The sequence below is a fragment of the Ahaetulla prasina genome, chromosome 1, assembly GCF_028640845.1.
Source record: "Ahaetulla prasina isolate Xishuangbanna chromosome 1, ASM2864084v1, whole genome shotgun sequence".
In the NCBI taxonomy this organism is placed as follows: domain Eukaryota; kingdom Metazoa; phylum Chordata; class Lepidosauria; order Squamata; family Colubridae; genus Ahaetulla; species Ahaetulla prasina.
In genome coordinates, this window is record NC_080539.1 from 54,735,229 (window position 1) to 54,756,393 (window position 21,165).

The following is a 21,165-nucleotide window of genomic DNA, read 5'->3' on the forward strand; positions in this document are numbered from 1 at the left end:
AAGTGGTATATAAGTCTAAGTGCTATTGCTATTGCTACCCCATACCATTCCAGACAAGTGACTATCCAGTCTCTTCATAAAAACCTCCAGTGATGGAGCACCCACAACTTTTGAAGGGAAGCTGTTCCACTGGTTATTGTTCTCACTGTTAGAAATTTCTCTTTAGCTCTAGGTTGCTTCTCTCCTTGATTAGTTTCTATCCATTGTTTTTTTTCCTGCCTTCTGGTGCTTTGGAAAATAGATTGACCCTGTCTTCTTTGTGGTATCCCTCAAATTCTGATATTTGAGGGGCTGCCTCAATATTTACAATGCATATTTACAAATTAATAAATATTAATAAATATTTAAATAATAAATATTTACAAATTCTAAGGAAAAAGATACTGTTTTATCAGAGTGAACTTCAAACTGTGCTCCCAAACCCTGACCAGAAACTAATCAACCGTGTAAAGTTAGTATTACTAATTATAAGAGGATTGCAGTATAATCTATGCACGTTTATTCAGAACAGGTATTGAAACTGTTAATAGAAATCTTGTTAAGGGAATGCTTAAAAATAGCCTGATACTTGGCAAGTAGCAAAAACACATATTCTTTGGTCATGCAGGAAAATGGCCAAAGAACCAAGCACTGCATAACAGGCTACATAAAATGTATCAACACTTGGTGATATTTTATACATACATACATACAAACATACATATATACATATACATACATACATACATATATATATATATATATATACATACATATATATATGTGTGTGTGTGTGTGTGTGTATATATATATATATCTTTAAAAAAGAACTAATAATTCACCTTTCCAAAGTTTAGAATCGGAAAGCATCAATTTATCAACAAGGGAAGAATTTTCTCCTTCCGGTCCTTCTTGTAAACCAACTTGGCACAGTATTCTTCGAAGACCATCTAATTAAAAAGGAGAGAAGAGTCAAAAGGGGGTATTGGTCTGCTTCCATAAACAAGTTTCACATACATTTAATTCTGTTATACTTATGACTTAATCACTAATATTCAGAATCTTAGCACTGGAAGTATTTACATTGTCTATTTAAATTAAAACTATCAATATATAATAGTAATTACACGTCTTCAAGTTTCTAACAGTCAAAAAAGCATATCACAGGTTCCCATCTCAAAAGAAAATGGGCATTGAAACAGAATTTTCAAAGTGAAATACTACTAAATTTACTTTTAGATTACATAGCTGAAATGGAGATCAGCTGCCTTCCGACAGCTGTTGAACTATATTTGCTGGTTTCCCTTACATGTCAAATAGCAAAAAAGGGACACAGTTTCTCCACACATAATATAAACAAGAGAAGTCAAAGTCAAGTCAACAATTTCTGATTTGGCATGAATGAGGCACAATTGTGCCTTTAACATTTTCCTTCTGCGCGATGATTTTGAACACGAAATAGTCAAGAAAGAATACCCTCCACAATAAAATTTCAATGCAAAATATTCTTGTAGCTTCTTTGAGGAAAATAATATTAAGAAATCCAATTATATATTTCTTCCAATTTAAAGTATTTTGGTTTCTATAATTTTGAGTAAAAAAAATCTGTAATTAATCAGAACAGTTTGTCTATATTTACCCTTATCTTGGAGTATCCAGAAAATATTTTTTTTTTCATTCATCTACATTTTACCTCAGATCTTTCTTTAAACTCATATTTTAACTCCAGTACCTGAATATCCAATAATGTTACTCAGCCAAGTGAGAAGCTTCAGACCAAAGCTTTGATGGGCAACAATAGATGAACGCATAACTTGAACCTTCAGTGGCCGAGTCTGGCGAGTAGTACTTCTCTTAAGATGGGTAAGAGAAGAAAGGCGCAAAAGTCAAATTTCATTAGAACAAAGCCTTGTGTAAGATGTATTCACTTAAACATTAAAAAAACTTAAGGAAAATATTATTTGCAAGATGTAATTTTTAATACAAGATGCGAACAATTTTAATTCAGTAAGTTCTTTTGTATTATCTTACAAACTGATAAAAGAGTAGCATCATATGTCAATTTAAATTATGATATAATTTTTATTCCAATATACTTAATTGGAAAAGGACCAATGAAACATATTTCATTCCCGTTTGCCTGTATAGTCTTTGTCTTTCCAATATTGAATAATTATTTTCTTCTTTGCAACTTTAAACATGCATTTTGTTACAAGTACAGATAGGCTACAATTGTGAGGTGGTAACGCTAAACCAATAATTTATTATTAATTAAGGAAAATTAAACCATGTAACTTACCACTATCACAGATTTGGCTTGATCACAATATTGAAAATCTCCATAGCGAACTGATCTGCGTCCCTATTAAAAAATCACAGGGCAATTAACAAGCTATTCAAAGATAATTCAAACTTTATAATAGGGATTAGTTGACCTAAATTCAGAAGCTTTTTTGTAAACTACCATTAAAGACCTCTTAACAATTACACATCATTTCTCACATAGTTTTCTATGCAAGAGAAATAAAGTAATCCAGAAAGGTAAAGCATTACTATAGAGAAAAAAAACTTCAGTACCAACTATTTAATTCCACATCAATTTCCACTTCCATATAACCTCTAAAAATGACATGACAGAATAGACTCTTAACAGAAAAAAGACTGCATAGTGCATTTTAATGGCATATTGACTAGTTTCAAAATGGCTGTTAAATCCTTTGGGTGCCATATAGTTCAAAACTGAAGTCAACTATATTGTCTGTTCTTGAATTATATCGTGTGCCAAACATCAATAATGACTTGTATTAATTATAACATTAAATAATTGTAGATTTAGTCATACACAAAATTGAAGGACTGCATATTCAGTAAGTTAACCTATGGAGTGTTGTATTTACAATGGATATATACATAGATACATAGCATGGCTATGCAAGTTAGTGGTAAAATTAAAGCTGTACACAAGAATAACTCTATATGTTTTTTCTACCAGTTTTATTCAATAGGATAAAAAAGGATTTGCTTTTGAAATTTCTTTCAAAAGGAAAATATATCAAACAAATTCTCATAAATCTTTTACATTTGTATTTATTAAGAATTTTCATATCATAGACAAAGAACAAAATAAAAATAAAGGTTAAGAAAATTAAAATAAAAGGTTAAAGACACGAAATATATATATAAATTACTTCCAACCTTCTTTTCACAATCAATTACAATGTTACTGTCCTTCTTTGCTCTTAAATATTTACAAATTCCCTCACTCAGTTTGTAAATGCTCATAAATCTCGAAAACATCATAAGGACCACTGAACTTTTTCATAATGGAAAATATGGCAGGTAGGCTTTAAAGCAGAGGTGTCCAAACTTGGCCCCTTGAAGAGTGGTGGACTTCAACTCCCAGAATTCCCCAGCCAGCCTGAGCTATAAATATGAGCAAGTTGCTGGCTGGGGAATTCTGGGAGTTGAAGTCCACCACTCTTCAAGGGGCCAAGTTTGGGCATCCCTGCTTTAAAGTGATGAAAATACTTGTATTTCTATATACAATATAAATCCATATATGGGTAGTCTTCAATATTTGACCACAATTGGGGCCAGGACTTCCATTGCTAAGTGATCTGGTCATTTAAGTCAGTTGTGTCTGATTTTATAGCTTCTTTTGCCACACTTGTTAAGCGAATCACAATTGTCTTTAAGTGAACCATGCCATCATTAAGCAAATAGGGCTTCCCTCATTGACATTGCCTGTCAGAAGTTGGATGAGAAGCTTGCAGATTGTGCTCATGTGAGCCCAGGTCATTGTAACTATTGTATAAATCCATGCCAGTTGCCAAGTGCCCAAATCAGATCACATGACTATGGGGATGATGCAACGAGGTAAGTCAAAGACTGCCAGAAGTCATTGTTTTCATCACCATCAAACACTTGCTAAACAAATGATTGTAATTTGAAAATTATATACATTTCATAGTTTAAAGTGCAAATATAGAAGAAGAGAATGAATAAAACTATAGAATTCTCCAGGAACCACAAATACATGCCAATATAGATAGGGATTGATAAGTTAAAAGGATAGAATTGTTGGATGATAGTATGATAGTAGAATGGGGGCTATAATAAATGTATAGATTACTTGTACTAGATCAAAGATATGCTGTGTATTCATAAGTCACTTTAAATCATTTGATGTGCTTGATAAAGTATAAACTTAAGCAAATGTCTTGGTATGCTGAAATTTTAAAAAAAAAAACTGCTTTCCCCAAATCACAATTATAATGGCTTGGTATACGGCAAAAATTTCTCAGACTGGGAAGGCATCTAGTACAAATTCTTCCAGGTTGTACAGTATATACTGTACTGCACAAGAGAAGGGGGACACTCTGCATTATTTATTTTTTTATTAATGGGATGTTAATAAAAAATACTGAAGCACTGAACCATGCTCTAATATTGTTCTGGAAATTGTCACACTCCCATATTCTTCTACTTTTCTTTAATCAATAACAAGGAACTTATAATATAAAGATTAATAAATTTATAAGTAAAAATTTAATAAGCTTAAATAAATTACTTACATCTCTATCCACAGTTGTTGCAAATCCAATGGCTTCCTTCTGTGTGCAATTGACTGCTTTCTGAAGTGTATAAATAACTTGCTCATATGTGTGGACTTCATCATTAAAAAGCATACAGTAATAAGTATCATTTTTCTTGCTGTAAAGACAGTATTACAAACCATATAGTCAGTCATTTCAATCAGTTAAAATATTTTTGGCATTATTTTTCCATTATTCATTGCAATCTCTGTACTTTATAGAAAGTATGCAGTAAGAACAAGTACAACTTGCTGATTAAGGTAACAATTAAAAGCTTGTTATTATTAATATAATATAGCAATACCAATAAAACACTTACCCATTACAAATTGCATTGGCTTTTTATCTGGACAAATCTCTTTGCTATTCACGTGTTTCTGCATTTCATTTACTGTTAGCTATCTTCAGTGTTCAAACTGAAGCAGAATAAAATACTGACAAAAGTGAAAATGTAGGTTTGAGTACAGAGACTAAACTTTCCTACCAACAATAAAGAAGTGCTATTGTTTTCTTTCTACTGTTTTTTTTTAAAACTGTTTACACTATCTTACAGCCAAGGAAACTTGGGTGGTCTCCCATCAAATTACTAGCCAAGCCCGATTCTGACTTTTAAGCCTAGATAAAGCCAGCCTTATTCTTCTATATACTGATAGTATAAAATATAATTCTAAATTTGGCAAGACTCAAGAGTAAATTCTTGAAAAACAGCAACAGAGCTGGTAAATCCTGGACGCTGGCACATCAAGGGACTGCTGGTAATTAGGGAGAAATAATAGTAAAGACATTGAAACAATGCCAGGTCATAAAGACTGCTATCAAATCCAGACTCTAGCTGAAAAGACCTTCCTGGAATTCGATTGGGTTATCTGTTTGTTTGGACACAGTCACTCAGGAAGTCTTTTATTGTAAAATTTATGGTAAACTTTTATGGTAAGTTCATGCCATTCATGAAGTCACTACAATTCAAGTCCGTTTTTACAAATAACTCCTGTATAATACATTTTTCTTTTACTATTTAAAAGAACAATCTTAATATTTTAGTAAAACCAGGAATCAAATGCTGGAATTTGGTTTCCTACTTACGCCGTTTCTAAACCTGGTGGCAGCTCATTTTCCTTTTCCCATGTTAATATATCTACAGCATACTGAAACACGACTGCAAAAATACCATACGCTTTTGTTATCATATCTTCCGGCAAGCGCACAACAGGATCCTAAAATAAAAAAAAGTAAAAATATTATTATACCAAGAAATTTTCTACCATAATATTCTATAGGAATTATCTTTGGGGACTTATTAATATTGACTGTGAATATACCCAAATGAATTTGAATATTTCATTTCATGGTTTTCTGAATATTTACATAACATTCACTATGCTTTCTTTATTTTCTATCCTTCAGAATTAAATAAGATATAAAAGGATTCAGATATATGTTAATAACAAAATTTAGATAAACAGATAAAAAATAGGGGAGAGAAAGAAAGGAAACACAACTATTACCTTAGGCAAAATAAAACAGCTCTGGTACTATTTTTATGATTCATATTAATCAATGTGTATTTCCAGATGTTTCAAGCTAAACTAACTGGGATTTTTGAAATTAGGATAATTTTTTCATAGGTATGAAAACATAGTAGTGACATGATATAGAAGAATCTTGCAAACATTTCCCCTGGTCTTTCTCTAGCTTCCATTAATTCACAGGTGTCAAACTTGATTGCATCATGTGATGTATCATGACATTTTTTGCCTTTGCAGAGTCAGGGTGGGAATGAACTGAGCATGACATATCTGGCCCCCGGGCCACCAGTTTGACAGGCCTGCATTAATTGTATACTCTTACCAAGATAGGCTTATTATGGATCATTTCTACAAAAGGGGAATCTGCTGAAATTAAAAATACAAAAAACAAGAATTTATCCTGAAGTTTCAAAGTAAACTTAGACACCTCTGAAGGAGCAGCAACAGAATTGTGGAGATCAGTGATCAGACAGATCTCCAGAAAATGGAAACATTGTGAGATTGCCCTCGTGAGTGGACTACAGGAACAGAGGTTTTTGTGATCAGCTCTTGAGTCGAGCACTGGGAGTTGTAGAATTTCAATCAAGCTTACAGCTGTAATGCAGCCTACATGGGCATAACGTTCATCAAGCCTCTTTTGTTAATGACTTTTAGAAATTTGCTTAACTGCTTTTCAGCTACTAGTAGTAACCTTTGGATTGACAGGTTTTATAACACTGGGTGAGTTTACTTCAATCCTTAATGAAAGAAGTTTTAAATACAAGTTTAAAGACTTAAATTTTTTAGAATAAACAACAAAAGGTTGATTTTGGCAAATTAAAAAAATGGACTAATTTTTGGATATCAGATTTTGAAATTAATTATAAGAATCCTTCCTGTGGAAAATGCTGTTGTTTTGAATTCTTAAACAAAACATAACAGGATAGGACTTGGAAAATTGGATACAAGAGGGAACTAAAGATTAGTTCTTTGTACTTTTCAATTAAATGAGAAGTATAGTTAAATTTGACTTCCTAAGACAGACTGGAGCAAAATACTCTGATACTAGACACATTGAAGAATATTTGTGAACAATGGACCCAACTTTAAGAGTAAATCTTAACCTTAAGAGCATCTACCATATTAGAGAATGTTTTTAAAAGATGCTATAGAAGATGAACAAGTTTTACTGGATTAGGGTGCAACTGAGCCATAATTTGAAAGTGAATTCAAAAATGATAGGCTACAAGAATGGTACAGAAAAAGATTCTACACTGGGTATATAAATTAAACTGGTTGATATATTAATGATTAAAAGAAATATACAAATGGCAAATCATTTTTTTTTTCTTGTGTGTCCAATCACACTTGGCCAATAAAAAAAATTCTATTCTATTCTATTCTAAATGGCAAATCAAAAGAGGCCTGAATAGCTTTCCTATATTGCATTTACAAAAGAAACATGTTAAAATTTAGAAGGATTTTGTAAGTAAAAAGAAAAAACTTAAAGAAATCAAGTTCTATGAAATTATTTGAAGAGAGTATGGATAAAATTATTAAAAGTAAAAAGGGAGGAATGTAATGTAGATTTATTTGATCAAGGTTAAAATAGATATTTTCTCTGGTAACCGTTACTGGACTTTTGCTGACCCCAGAACTGAAATGGTGAGGTTTTATTGATTTGTTTATAGATAAGAGATGGGATATGGAGAAAAAATCATTAGTTATATTTTAAGAGAAGGTGATAAGTTTTTAAAATTGTTTACACTTATGATGAAGGAGGAAGTCATTTCTTTGCATATTTGTTTTCTTTTACTCTACTATATCCTTATTTTTTTTTCTTTCCTATTTTCCTATTTATTTTATTTTCTGTACACTTTTTCTTTTTTCTTTTTCAATTTGTAAAACTTTTTTAATTGAAATGTTTACTAAAATTATTATTAAAAAGTCATCCCCTCCAAAAAACCCAAAAATCTGTTGAATAAAATTATTTGTCCATACGAGATTAAGTAATGAATCTCTATGACAAGTAAGCCAAGGTAGTATAGTCTAAAATTTTACTATCTTCTTAATTCCACCCAATATCTCAGCATCACATACTGCAATTTAGATGACACATCTTGTTACCTCATCCTCCTCTGTTTCTGAAGTACTGTGTTCATGCTTCTGGCAGTAAGAACCTTCTTTCCAAGCTTCAGTGTCACCACAGTCACAGAACCCACCTCCACCTGAAGTTGTCATCTAAAGTATTATTTAAAATGTGCAAGAATGGAAAAATACTGGTCAAATGAAAACACAAATAAACATTGGTTCGAAAATTAATAACTATTTACAGTTCCTTAGCCCTATCATTCCCTAGAGAAGAATTAAAAGATAACTGCTGTATGAAAAATCCAAGCTTAAATTCATGGAGCAGAATGAATTAATGTTATGGGAAAGAGGGGGATGGGATCTTTCCTGCCCATTTTCTTCACATTAATGGTCGTTCTTATGACTACAATTGGGACCAGAATTTCGATTGCTAAGCAAGGCAGTATTGAGTCCCACCCAATTTCTAGTTAATTTGCTGAAATTATGAATTATGACACAATAGCTGGACAAATTATTTGTTGGAGGACTGTTTAGTCACACAGTATCACAAGTTAAGTACCACGTCTTGAAACACTGAGGCAGCAGTGTCCTCCAGAAAGTTCTGCTCAGTTATTTAAGGGGCCTTCTCAGGTCAACTGTAGATAGATTCCAGAAGACATTTTTGCCACAACTGACAGCAAAGCAAAACAGAAGTACTCGTAGAAATGTCTTCACTGTATGAGCATTATATGTCGATGATCTCAGAAGGGCTTTGACAGATGTGCAGAATTTGAATCTGACGTGCAAAAGGATTTTTCAGATCTGGCAGGGGCACCCTCATTATATCTATTTACTCTTTAAAAGAATGCCACCTTTCTCATGCCTTGCATGTAGCAACAGCTTTTTTAAAAAGCAGCTTATGGTAGATACAGTGAAGGTGGTCATGCATGATCCTTGCACTTTTCAGACCCAAATACTACACACTTCTATTTTTCAAAATAGCCTCAGTGAGCCTTTTGGAAGTCACAAGTATTTCAATGTATTTGGGGTAGTATTTTTTTGGTTTTATTGGTAATGTCTAGCAATGATTTGCACAGCCCTATAAAGCATAAACTCAAAGTAAAAAAAGCACTAAAGTAATAGACAAACTTACTAACCCTATATCGATGCTCCCTGTGAACACTTCCCAGAAAGCATTCCATGCATAATACACAAGTTGAATCAACTGCACAGTCTCTGATGGAGGAAAAAAGAAAAGGAAATGCACAAAGATACTTCAAATGCTCAAGAAAATAAATACAATGGAACTAATTCAGGCCATTCTATATGCATGGAAATCCTGTTCATTAGCTAAGGGTAATAAAATGGGAGTAAAGGAGAAAAAATGAGGAGAGGGGGGTTAGACATACTGAATGTATATTTGCACTAATGATTTTTGTCCTTCAGTCATCTATGTATATCATGAAATTATGAAAAAAGACAGTAACTTGTGAAATAGACAATATTTTAGGTAATGACAAATCAATTTTTAAAAAAACATAAAATATTACAAATTATGACCAAAATTGAGCCCAACAATTTCCACTGCTAAGTAAGACAATTGTTAAGTCAATTTTGCCCCATTTTATAACCTTTCTTGCCACAATTAAGTTGTTAATAGTAGTAACACAGTTAACTGAATCTGACTTTGCTTACCAAAGGGTCGTAAAATGTGATCACATGACCCTGGGACACTGCAACCATCATAAATATATTGTCAAGTGTCCAAATTTTGACCACAAGACCACGGGATGTGGCAAGTTGTAATTGTGAAAAATGGTCGTAAGTCAATTTTTCAGTGCTGTTGTAACTTCGAATTGTCACTAAAGAAATGGTCATAAGTCAAGGACTACCTGAAATACTTTAAATAAGATGTTTATTACACGAAGAGTTTAAACTCTGTGAAACTAGAAAATGACACATACTGTATGCAATTAAAAACATTTCTTGAATTTCAATTTGGCCTGGATGTTACCTAAAACTCCTGAAATATTATCATTATATGAATGACTTTGAGTTTTCCAAACCTATAGCAATTTCTTAAAACCATTAAAAGTTATTATTATACCATCAAGGTCGTCATTAGGGATGAGCGCCATCACGGCATCGTCAAGTGATGTATCGGGACTTTTCCCCCCTTCGCTAAACTGGGCGGGAGCAGGACCAGCACGTGATGCATCTGGTCACGTGCGGGCTACGAGTTTGACACCCCTGCCATATATTTTACTGTTCTGGACAAACTTATGAAGAAGTTTTACAAACTTCTGAATAATCTAACATTTGATTTGATTTATCATACCCTATATTCAACTATGCATTGTTATTTGGTCTTTTTGGTCCTGATTCCACCACTACTTCCAAAATTCAATATCTGTTTAACATTTTGGACAAATTACATTCCATAAGCCACAGTTACCTGTTTCTATAGAATATTTTGGGAACTCAATGACACATGCCATTATTTATCTAACTGATAAAAATATTCTGTTCCTGTAGGGTGACAACTGCTTTTAAACCTGTAATTAATTTCTTTTCATGTTAAAATGAGTTTAAAACAATAGAAAATGTTAGCTCCTTCTACACTGACAGTCATAGAATCTCATGAGTCAGAAGGTTTATTAAAAAAGGATGTAAGATTCTATGTTCCATGAAGCACAATATAAAAAATTATTATTTGATCTAATTTTTATTACCATTTTCATAGTGCTTACCACTAATAGTTATTAGATTCCAAAATGCAATTTTAATAGAATACCAATGATTTCTTCTCTAATTATCAAGATACCATCAGGATGGTTTCAATAATATTACAATATTACACATGACAAACCACTTATCTGATTTTAGTAACATACCAATGTAAACATGATAATTTTAAAGGACAATTTAAAATAAATTAGTAGTTACCTGCAAGAATAGGTAGGTTCTCCAACTTTAAAAACCCGGCCACAAAGATGTGAAGGTTTGTTTGCTTGCTCAAGTTTTTGAAAGCCGTAAGTAGGATCTTCACCACAAAGATACCATTCCATTGGGCCCAGAAGAACGTGTTGTGCAAGCATATCTTCTCTTTCAGGAGCTGGATTGGGACCCCTGCAGTAAATTTGGGGCACATAACAGGCTAGGTGCTTGTATATTTCTTTAGGAAGATCAGATGCTTGTAGCCAGTTCTTCAAGAAAAAAGTGAAAGAATATAACATTAAAATAAGATACAGCAACCCAAAAGTTTTAGTAATAAAAGCTACTGATGGATTGTAAAATGTTAAACTTAACATTAAAGCTGACTTTAATGGTCAAAATTCAAAGGAACATTTTGAACATAGTGAAGTGCTCAGTACACCCATAAGTTGTTATCACCTCACCTATGTACATTCTTGTATTTCAAGAATGTCAAAGTGTTTATCTTAAATTGCATACAATGTATAAATGTTGTTTAAAAGCAGAAATCTGAAGCAAAAGGAATTCAGATTTATTTTTTTAATCTTCCTAAGGATTTAACAAAACTTGTTAAATCTATCATAAAGCTACAAGCAGAAATGCATAAGAATTGCCTTAATAGATCAAGATAATTACCAGGTACTCCAACATTTCTGTAAATGCTTCCTATCTTTTAGCAGCTACTCATATGTCTTTGGAGCTAGTCACAAGCTGGTCATAATGATGATGATCATATATGTAACTCGCAGACATTTTCATCAGATATTTTCCAATATTATATGCTCAAAATCAAAAGATTCTCAAAACTTACATCTGGACCTTTTCCTATTTTTTTTATTGCAACTAAAATAGTCTGTAAACAAAAAATATTGCTCTGCCACAGATCAACCATACAAATTAGTAGCTGATAGATGCCCAGTAAAACTATTTTAAACCTTTTAAAATTGTGCAAGTTCATCACCCTTACCCTTCTCCTATAAAGGCATTTATCTTGAATATATAAGAAAGAAGAATAAAAATGTAAATACGGTAAGAGAAAGGAATGGAGTCTCAGTGGATGATCACTTGAATATGAGTCAACAGTGTGCAGCAGCTGCCAAAAAAAATATAATATAATCCTGGGTTGTATAAACAGAGGCATAGAATCAAGATCATGTGAAATATTAGTACTGCTTTATAAAACCCTAATAGGACCACACCTGGACTACTGCAACAAACTTTGGTCACCATACTACAAAAAAGATGTTGAGACTTTGGAAAAAGTTCAGAGAAGAGCAACTAAGATGATTGAAGGCTTGGAGACTAAAACATATGGAGAACAGTTGCAGGATTTGGATTTGGCTAGTCTAAAGAAAAGAAGAAATAGGGGTGATATGATAGCACTATTCCAGTACTTGAGGGACTGCCACAAAGAAGAGGGGGTCAAATTATTCTCCAAAGCACTGGAGACCAGGACAAAAAACAATGGTTCGGAAACTAATCAAAGTAACAGCAACCTGGAATTAAGAAGAAACTTCCTAACAGTGAGGACAATTAACCAGTGGAACAGCTTGCCTCCAGAAATCGTGGGTATTCCATTACCAGATGTTTTTAAGAAGAGTCTAGACAGTGACTTACCGGTATATAAAATGGTATAGGTACTCTTGCTTGAGCAGTGGGCTGCACTAGAAGACCTCCAAGGTCCCTTCCAGCTCATTAATTCTATTCTTTCTATGCTAATAAAATAAAATAGTGTACCTTGCCTATGTTTCTGCTTGTGAACTACTTCAGAGAAATCCAAAAATCCAAAGGATAACAGGATAAAGCACCAAGTTATGGAATATCATGATAAACACAAAAATAATGCTGCTGTCACTCTTTGATCTTTCAGTAACATAACATTGCAACTTTTGTATAATTGAGATAGGATGAATTACAGTGACTTACATTCATAAAAAAATGCTGATATTTCAGTCTAAGTACATTTATTACAATCTCATCCTATCTAATTACAGAACATGATTTTTTGAATATTCTAACTGATGTATGGATATTTTGGTACTTTATTTTAACTTTATTTTTTATTTATATACACAGCTCTCCTCTACTATGTTTTGCCAAATTCAGATTCTCTTTTTATATAATAATTATATAATCAAAAAGATTCTTGTTCAGTCATAAAATAAACTGGATTTGTCTTAGTACCAAGAAAAGGCTGCAACTAGTCTAAGTTCCTTTTTATCCTCAAATGTTGGCAAATTTTAGTAATAACAGCAGGATGATTTCTCACTAGGTTTTAACAGGAAATTCAGACTAATGGAATCAGTTTGTAAATCTTCTGAATATTAATATAATTATTAAAATATAATTCCAAAATAACATTTAAAAATGACTGAATATTCTAGCCTTCCCAACTCCGCTAATATTACCATATGACCACTGTGCTTTTTACAGTCTTTGGCTGCCCCTCCGTGTGTTTGTGTGTGTGTGTGTGTGTGTGTGTGTATGCAAATGCACACAAACATGCATGAGTAATACGCAATTCTTGACTATAGGGGAAAAAATTATTGCATATGTAGCATGAGAGAAATCTTCTTAAAAACATGCCAAGTCCTCATTTTCTTTTAGATAATACATACCAGACACCTAACACTTTTTAAAACTGAGGTAAAGCTATAAAAGCATTCAAAAGTCTGTAAGAGCAACTACAGAATACATTTCAAGAAAACTGAGCTATCCCATTGTAATCCTATACCTAATGCTTTTTAAAAATTAATATATCAGAAAACACATTTTTAAAATATGTGTCAGCTTTATGTTAATGTAATATTGAAATGCTGTACATTATTTAGAATAAGTCCTATCTTGCTGCTCATTTTTATAAAATATTTCACCAATTTGCTGATCCACTTTTACCTCATGTACATGGATCTGCTCCATTTCATCTTTAATAATTGTCATTTCCTCTCTTTGCTTTGCAAAATTTTCATTCATTTCTTGTTTCATCTTTTTCATTTCCGATGTCATTTCCAATGTCATATTATCCATGCGCTCTGATAGTCCTGCTATTTTTTCCCCAATTTTATTTAAAGCTGCAGCAAGTTGCTGCGTTTCTGAAAGTTGTTGAGTCATTTTAAAAAATCTTAAAAATTTTTTTCCAAGCTAGTATTTCAAACCAATTTTACAGAGGGTCTTAATGAAGATCAAGGGACGGCAGTCTTTTAATTGAAGCGAAGTGGCTTATTTGCACTCGTTATCTCTCAGTAGCTTGTGACTCATAGTCACTCCACAAAGAAACACAGATACCTCACAGCTTTTAAACAATAATCAGCGCCATTTTTTCTCCACGTCAGCAAAGGAGAAAGAAAAAAGAAAAAAATATATAAGAAATTTACTGCTTCGTTCCAACTACTTCAAAAAAGTCCTTTTTTTTGTTATCTGTGATATAAACAAGCTATTAATTTCCTGTCAAAATAAAAAAAAAAAAAATTGTCCGCCCAGTAAAATCCTATTGCTGCCGGTCAGTCCAACACAAAGATCGATTTACTCTTCAGTTAAATTCTTCTCATTAACAAATTCAGTCTTTAATATTCACTCCTTGGCCTCAGCAATAAAACACAGAACACGATAGTTATAATAGGAAAAGCAAAAGACAACGATTTATTCCAAACTTATCGTGTCTGCCAGTCGGCTCGGTCACCCCCACGCTGTAAAAACTCCTTAATTCAAGCAGTTTCAGATGACCTACCAGTTTTAAATTCAGTCTGCTGGGCTGTTAACACTTTCACTTCATGATTTATTAACTTTCATCCATAACGGTGCATTCCAAACAGCATAAATCCTCATAAATCTTCATTAATAAGCCCTGTGAAGTGAAGGAAAGGTCCTTACCCCACCACGGTCATGGCCACGCCCCCCCACACTTTAGTTCATACTTTCATGTTTTCATGTTAATAAAATTTCAAACACATATTCAATCATATATTATTTAATATTTGTATCCTAGAGGAACAATAAACAATATTGATTGGTCGCTATAAAAAATGAGTAAGAGTTTCCACAAGTACTCTTCATACTATACATAAATGATCTCTGTGACCTTATCTCAAGTTATTGTGTTCTCTTTGCTGATGATGTCAAACTATTCAATACCACTAACAATACTTCTACCCTCCAAGAAGACCTTGACTTTGTATCCGATTGGTCTAAAACTTGGCAACTCCAAATCTCAACCAGCAAATGCTCTGTCTTACATATTGGAAAAAAGAACCCAAACAACAAGTACAAGCTTGATGGACATTACCTTACTGACGACCCCCACCCTGTCAAAGACCTTGGAGTTTTCATATCAAATGACCTAAATGCCAAAGCCCACTGCAACTACATAGCAATAAAGGCTCTAAGAGTTGTAAACCTAATCTTATGCAGCTTCTTTTCCAAATACTCTACACTACTAACCAGAGCATACAAAACATTTGCCAGACCTATTCTTGAATACAGCTCATCTGTCTGGAACCCATACCACATCTCTGACATAAATACAATCGAACGTGTCCAGAAATATTTTACTAGAAGAGTTCTTCGCTCCTCCGAAAACAACAAAATACCTTATGCCACCAGACTTGAAATCCTGGGATTAGAAAACTCTGCCGACTTCGACATGACCTGTGTTTAACACACATAATCATCTATTGCAATATCCTTCCTGTAAAAGACTACTTCAGCTTCAATCGCAATAATACAAGAGCAAACAATAGATTCAAACTTAATGTCAACCGCTTCAACTTGATTGCAGAAAATATGACTTCTTTAACAGAGTTGTTAACGCTTGGACTCATTACCAGACTCTATAGTCTCTACTCAAAATCCCAAAATCTTCAACCAAAAACTGTCTACTATTGACCTCACCCCATTCCTAAGAGGACAATAAGGGCATGCATAAGAGCACAAATGTGCCTACCTTTCCTGTCCTATTGTTCCCTTTCGTTATAACAAATTAAAATGGTTGTTGCATACTTTTGCTTATATATATATTTTTCTTTTATAATGTGTTGATTTTCTTATGTTGATGTTTGTGTATACTGTTGTGACAAAATGAAATTAAAAAAAAGTATTCTAACAGATACAGTGCAAACAGGATTCATCTGACTATGACCATATAGAAAATCAACCCCCCCTCTCTCTCCCTCCCTCCCTCTCTCTCTCTCTCCCCGTCTCTTTCTTCTCTCTCTCTCTCTCTCTCTCTACACACACACGTATATACATAATAATCAGCATTTCTAATATTTAAAACATTACCTTTACAAACAGCTGAATTTATTTAACTCTGAATAAACTGGAATCAGATGCCTCAATAAGTAAATTATGAGGCAACCAAGACAGAATTCACCAACTCTTGATTATTTTAAAAATAAAAATCTTCTTGATTAATTATGGTTTAAAAGACTGATATCAAAAATAATACCCATATACATATAAGCAAATTAAGGAAGGGCAGAATTTTATTTATTTGCCCATACATTATAGCACTACAGATAGTCCTTTACTTACAACAGTTCATTTAGTGACTGTTTAAAGTTACAACAGCACTGAAAAAAGTGACTTATGACCATGTCTCACACTTACAACCTTTGTATTATTCCCATGATCATGTTATCAAAAGTCAGGTGTTTGGCAACTGGTTCCTACTTATGACTGTTGCTCTGTACCAAGGTCATGGAATCACCTTTTGCAACCTTTTGACAAGCAAAATCAATGGGGAAGCCAGATTCACTTAACAACTGGGTTACTAACTTATTAGTAACCTAGAATTCTGGGAGTTGAAGTCCTCCAGGCTTAAAGTGGCCAGGTTGGAGACCCCTGACTTAGGATATACTGAGCACTGCCTAGGTTCACCCAATGATTTTATTTTGTTTTTTTTTTTACCTCCCTAGCAAAAATCAACGCCAACCTTCTCCCTCCATCCTCCAAACCGTCTCTTTTCATAACCAATTTTGCCTCCTCATTCTCTTCCCAAAGGCAGAAGTCACCGCTTCTCTTCCTTGATGGTTAGGAATACAGCCCTCTTTTCTGCCACCTATCTACTGAATCCCTCTCTCGCTGCGAGCTGTTCACGCTCAGAAGCTCCCTGGATCTCCCGTTTCCAGGACAGACAGACAGACAGATTTCCCCACCCCCCCGGCCTATTTCTTCTAACCACCAGGCCTGACAGCCAGCCCAATTCCTTTCGGGCGCTCATCTACCACCATCCTTTTGCTTTCAACCCGGTTCCGAGACCACCTGTCTTAAGCGTCTCCGACCGTTTTTCGCTTCTCCGCGTCGCTTGGGAGAACCCGCGGCGGAGGCAGGTTCCGCCCGCTGTTTTCTGGAGAAGGGAGGGGGGCCTTACCCGGGCAATCTCCTCGGTGGAACATTCCAGCAAGCTTCTGTCAAGGGCCTGCACTTCTGTCTCCATGTCGGACGCCATCTTCTTCTCCTTTCCCCCCCCCACCCCACTTCCACCTCCGTCGCCAAGTAAGTGACACCCGGAACCGGCCCCTGCCAGCCCCTCTTGTCAGGAGAGCCCGTTTCCGTTTAGCTCTCCCACTTCGATTCCGTTCCTACTTCAGACGCCCTCCAGCTCGGGGGAATCACCCTTGTTCTTAGTGTCGCCTCCCTGCCGGAAGGGCATCCATTTTAGGATCGCGCGGGGCACTTCGGGAGATGTAGTTGCTCTGGTGGAAGGAAGGCACGGCGATGTGATAAAAGGGCTGCGAAACTTCGGACGGCCGCGGCTTTCGTGCTGACACCTGGGCGCCGTCCGGATTTTCGCAGCCCCAGATTCAGCGGTGCAAGCTGAATGAAAGCTGCTCTGTCATTCAGGGAGGTGACGTCTTCCCACTTTCAACCGGTCCCGTGTAACGTACGTAGCCCAGATGTCAAGTTGCCTTGGGCAAATTAGTGCTGTTCCCGCCCCATGCAGCTCCCGCTTCGGAGCGGCTTCCAAGGCTTCCTGTCCTCCTTTTTCAAACAGAGGAGTATATTCGAGAATAACAAATGGAAGTACCTTTGCGCTTCTGACTAGGTGGCTCAGTGGCTAAGACACTCAGCTTGTCGATCGGAAAGGTCGGTGGTTCGAATCCCTAAAACAGATCTTCTGCGTGAGAAAGGGGGTTGGACTAGATGACCTCCAAGCTACCTTCCAACTCTGTTACTGTTAGATGTATAAAATGGGGAACTCAAGTTCTGCTACATTTTATATTACGCAATAACATATGGCGCTTCTAGAACACTTGGCCAATTATTCAGCACGCCCTTTTTCAAGATATTCTATGTCATCACAAGTTGATAGGCTAGATCTATTTGGAGCTGTTTGCCCCTTAAGTCTTTTTCTTCTTTGCGTTCTTGCGCATCACCGATTTTTGCTATCTTATTACATATGAAAATAGCAGTTTTCTAATTTATCCTGTAGGGGGCAGCAGCGTACAAGTATTTTAAGTAGGGACCTGCAGAATTACATAAGCATCACATATTACTGTGTATTACGACCTACATGATTTATTTTTATGTATCTATACTAAGGCAGAATATAAATAATGTAATGCTTATATAGGAATGATAGATGTCTAGGAGACTTTATTCATGTACATTTTTTCCTTCCAGAAAATTGCTAAAAGAATCTGGGTAAAATTAAAGGGAGTTAAAAAGAACAGTGGTATAGTTGTGAGAGATTTCTACGTTGTACCTGAAATATATTTCTAAATTAACTTACCAAGTTCTCAGGAGTGCAGGATCACCTCAGTGAGACTTCAGCTATCACGATTATCTGCTGGAAAGCTGAGTCACCTGTCCAAGAGATTTCTCTTTTGCTAGTACTTGCATTTTGTAAAAGGTTGAAGAAGAAACAAAGAGATCCCTAGTTTCGCCCAATACTGAATAACAACTTGGAATTGATTGATGCAATGACAATGTTAACACCTGCAAAGAAAGCACATAAGGGAAGAGCTGAGAGTATGTGCCTACATACCTTGAGCTTCAGGAAGGTAGGCTAGTTAATCTGAGTAAAAGGTATAAATGTATCATGACGTAAAATGATAAAGACTAAATTAGTTGAAGAGGGGTGGAATATCCAAAAAAAACAAGGTAGGAAAAATACAGGCAGGACCAATCCCTTAAAGGCCTTTATGGTGGGTAGTTAAGGCAGGGGTCCCAACCAGTGGTGAAATGTAAAATTTGTTACTACCAATTCTGTGGGCATGGCTTGGAGGGGTAATGTGACTGGGTGGGTGTGGCCAACTTTTTTTTTTTATACTTTTAAAAGCATTTTTTCTACAACCTCTTCAGCCAGAGGTTGTAAAAATGCTTTTAAAAGGCTTTGACGATCCCAGCTAAGTTGCCTGATCATCAGAGGCTTTTGTTTTCTTTTAAAAACATTTTTTCCTTTAAAAGAAAAAAAAAGCCTCTGACAATCAGGCAACTCAGCTGGGATCATCTGAGCCTTTTAAAAGCACTTTTTTACAACCTCTTTGGCAAAGAGGTTGTAGAAAAATGTTTTTAAAAGGCTCTGACAATCCCAGATGAGCCACGCGATCATCAGAATTCAAGACTGATAAAGAGTGTGGTAAGAACCTGCTACCATTTTGCAAGACCAAATGATTTACTATGTGAGATGGATGGCTATAGAAATGTGATAACTATAAGTGGTTATTTATATATTTATTAAATTTCTATAGCTGCTGGCAAACAAGATGATGATGTGCAAAGGCCCTCCTAGCCACAAGTGCCATTTGCTCATCAAGCAGATGTTGTGAATCTAGAAAGAGCCCCAGATTGCGCACTGGGTCTGTCTGGGGCAGTGAATCTCCATCCAGCATTAAAGATAGCATAGTCCTTGAACCAGTGAGGCCCAAAATCCAAAGCCACTCAGGCTTTGCCAGGGTCCAGCTAAACCCTTGTTCCCCATCCAGACTTCCACTGCTTCTAATACCAGGATATCATGTTCGGCTTAATTTGCTAAGTGTGAAGTACTGATGATACCTTTCCCCATGGTAATGAGAGAAAGAGAAACAGAGAGAGAGAGAAAGAAAGAGACAGAGATGAGAGTGACAGAGAGAAAGACACAGAGAGAGAGAGACAGAAAGAGATGAGACAGAGAGAGACAAAGACAGAGAAAGAGAGAGAGAGAGAGAGTGGCAGAGAGAGAGAGAAAAGACAAAGAAAGAGAGGCAGAGACAGACAGAAAGACGGGGAGAGAGAGAGAGAGAGAGGAAGGGAGAGAAAGAGAGATGAGAGAGGGGGAGGGAAGGGAGGAGAGAGAGAGAGAGAGAGCCATTTCCCATAGAAAACAAAACATCGGGAGCCACAAAACCTGGGTAGGTGTGGCTGGGGGGGATATGTTACTGGGTGGGAGTGAGTGATGTTAAGTTGGCTGTGCCCACCCAGGTTTTGTGGCTCCCCGTGTTTTGTTTTCTGTGGGAAACGGGTCTAAACGGCTCTTTGAGAGTTTAAGGTTGCAGAAACAGCCGGCCAAGCTAAGTGCCTGAAGGGCCCCATCCCATCACTGGGAGTCCAGGTGCTTCAGCGAGCAGCGTGCTGAATTCATATTAGTGGTCTGGGGGATTAAAAATTATGAATTAGTGGTCCTTGAGCTCCGAAAGGTTGGTGACTCCTGTTTTAGTACATAATGCTTTAATACATACAATGTTCTAGTGACAAATCTAAACCCCACAAAATTATTGGGACAGGGGATTGTATCTCAAGAATGGATTTAGTTAGTGCAAGGAGTTGGATTTTACCTTAAGCTCTGGATGTTTCTTGGCAATTTCTAAACCTGTGGAAACCACTGCCAAAGTTCCACCTTTCCTGAAAGGCTTCTAGACTACACAGCCAATGACAGCATACTGTGTTTCCCCAAAAATAAGACCCTGTCTTATATTTTTCTGAACCCTGAAATAAGCACTTGGCCTTATTGCCATGGACTCAAAAGCCCGATTGGGCTTATTATCAGGGGATGTCTTATTTTGGGGGAAACAGGGTAGTAGTATAAGTAGGTCCTCGCATTTATTTTGAGAGAGGCAGGGAGAGAG

The 21,165-nt window shown here is 35.5% G+C and overlaps 1 protein-coding gene across 8 annotated transcripts in view; it reads right to left on the reverse strand.

Moving 5' to 3' along the window:
• The window catches only part of UBR2 (ubiquitin protein ligase E3 component n-recognin 2), a 73,900-nt gene extending 54,916 nt beyond the window's left edge, over nucleotides 1-18,984 (reverse strand). For 2 of the 8 annotated variants that reach the window (XM_058165265.1, XM_058165260.1), the window contains exons 1-9: nucleotides 17,490-18,040; nucleotides 11,096-11,355; nucleotides 9,307-9,385; nucleotides 8,207-8,320; nucleotides 5,658-5,788; nucleotides 4,554-4,692; nucleotides 2,279-2,341; nucleotides 1,712-1,832; nucleotides 822-929 (exon numbers count right to left, since the gene is read on the reverse strand). In XM_058165265.1, the coding sequence (XP_058021248.1) occupies nucleotides 822-929; nucleotides 1,712-1,832; nucleotides 2,279-2,341; nucleotides 4,554-4,692; nucleotides 5,658-5,788; nucleotides 8,207-8,320; nucleotides 9,307-9,385; nucleotides 11,096-11,355; nucleotides 17,490-17,567 (1,093 nt within the window). In that variant the 5' untranslated portion in view covers nucleotides 17,568-18,040. Of the gene's footprint in view, nucleotides 1-821; nucleotides 930-1,711; nucleotides 1,833-2,278; nucleotides 2,342-4,553; nucleotides 4,693-5,657; nucleotides 5,789-8,206; nucleotides 8,321-9,306; nucleotides 9,386-11,095; nucleotides 11,356-14,017; nucleotides 14,165-14,849; nucleotides 14,967-17,489; nucleotides 18,041-18,146; nucleotides 18,299-18,851 lie in introns of those variants that run through there. The other 6 variants (XM_058165258.1, XM_058165259.1, XM_058165261.1 and 3 more) reach the window with 5 other exon arrangements.
• Nucleotides 18,985-21,165: the final 2,181 nt, after the last annotated feature.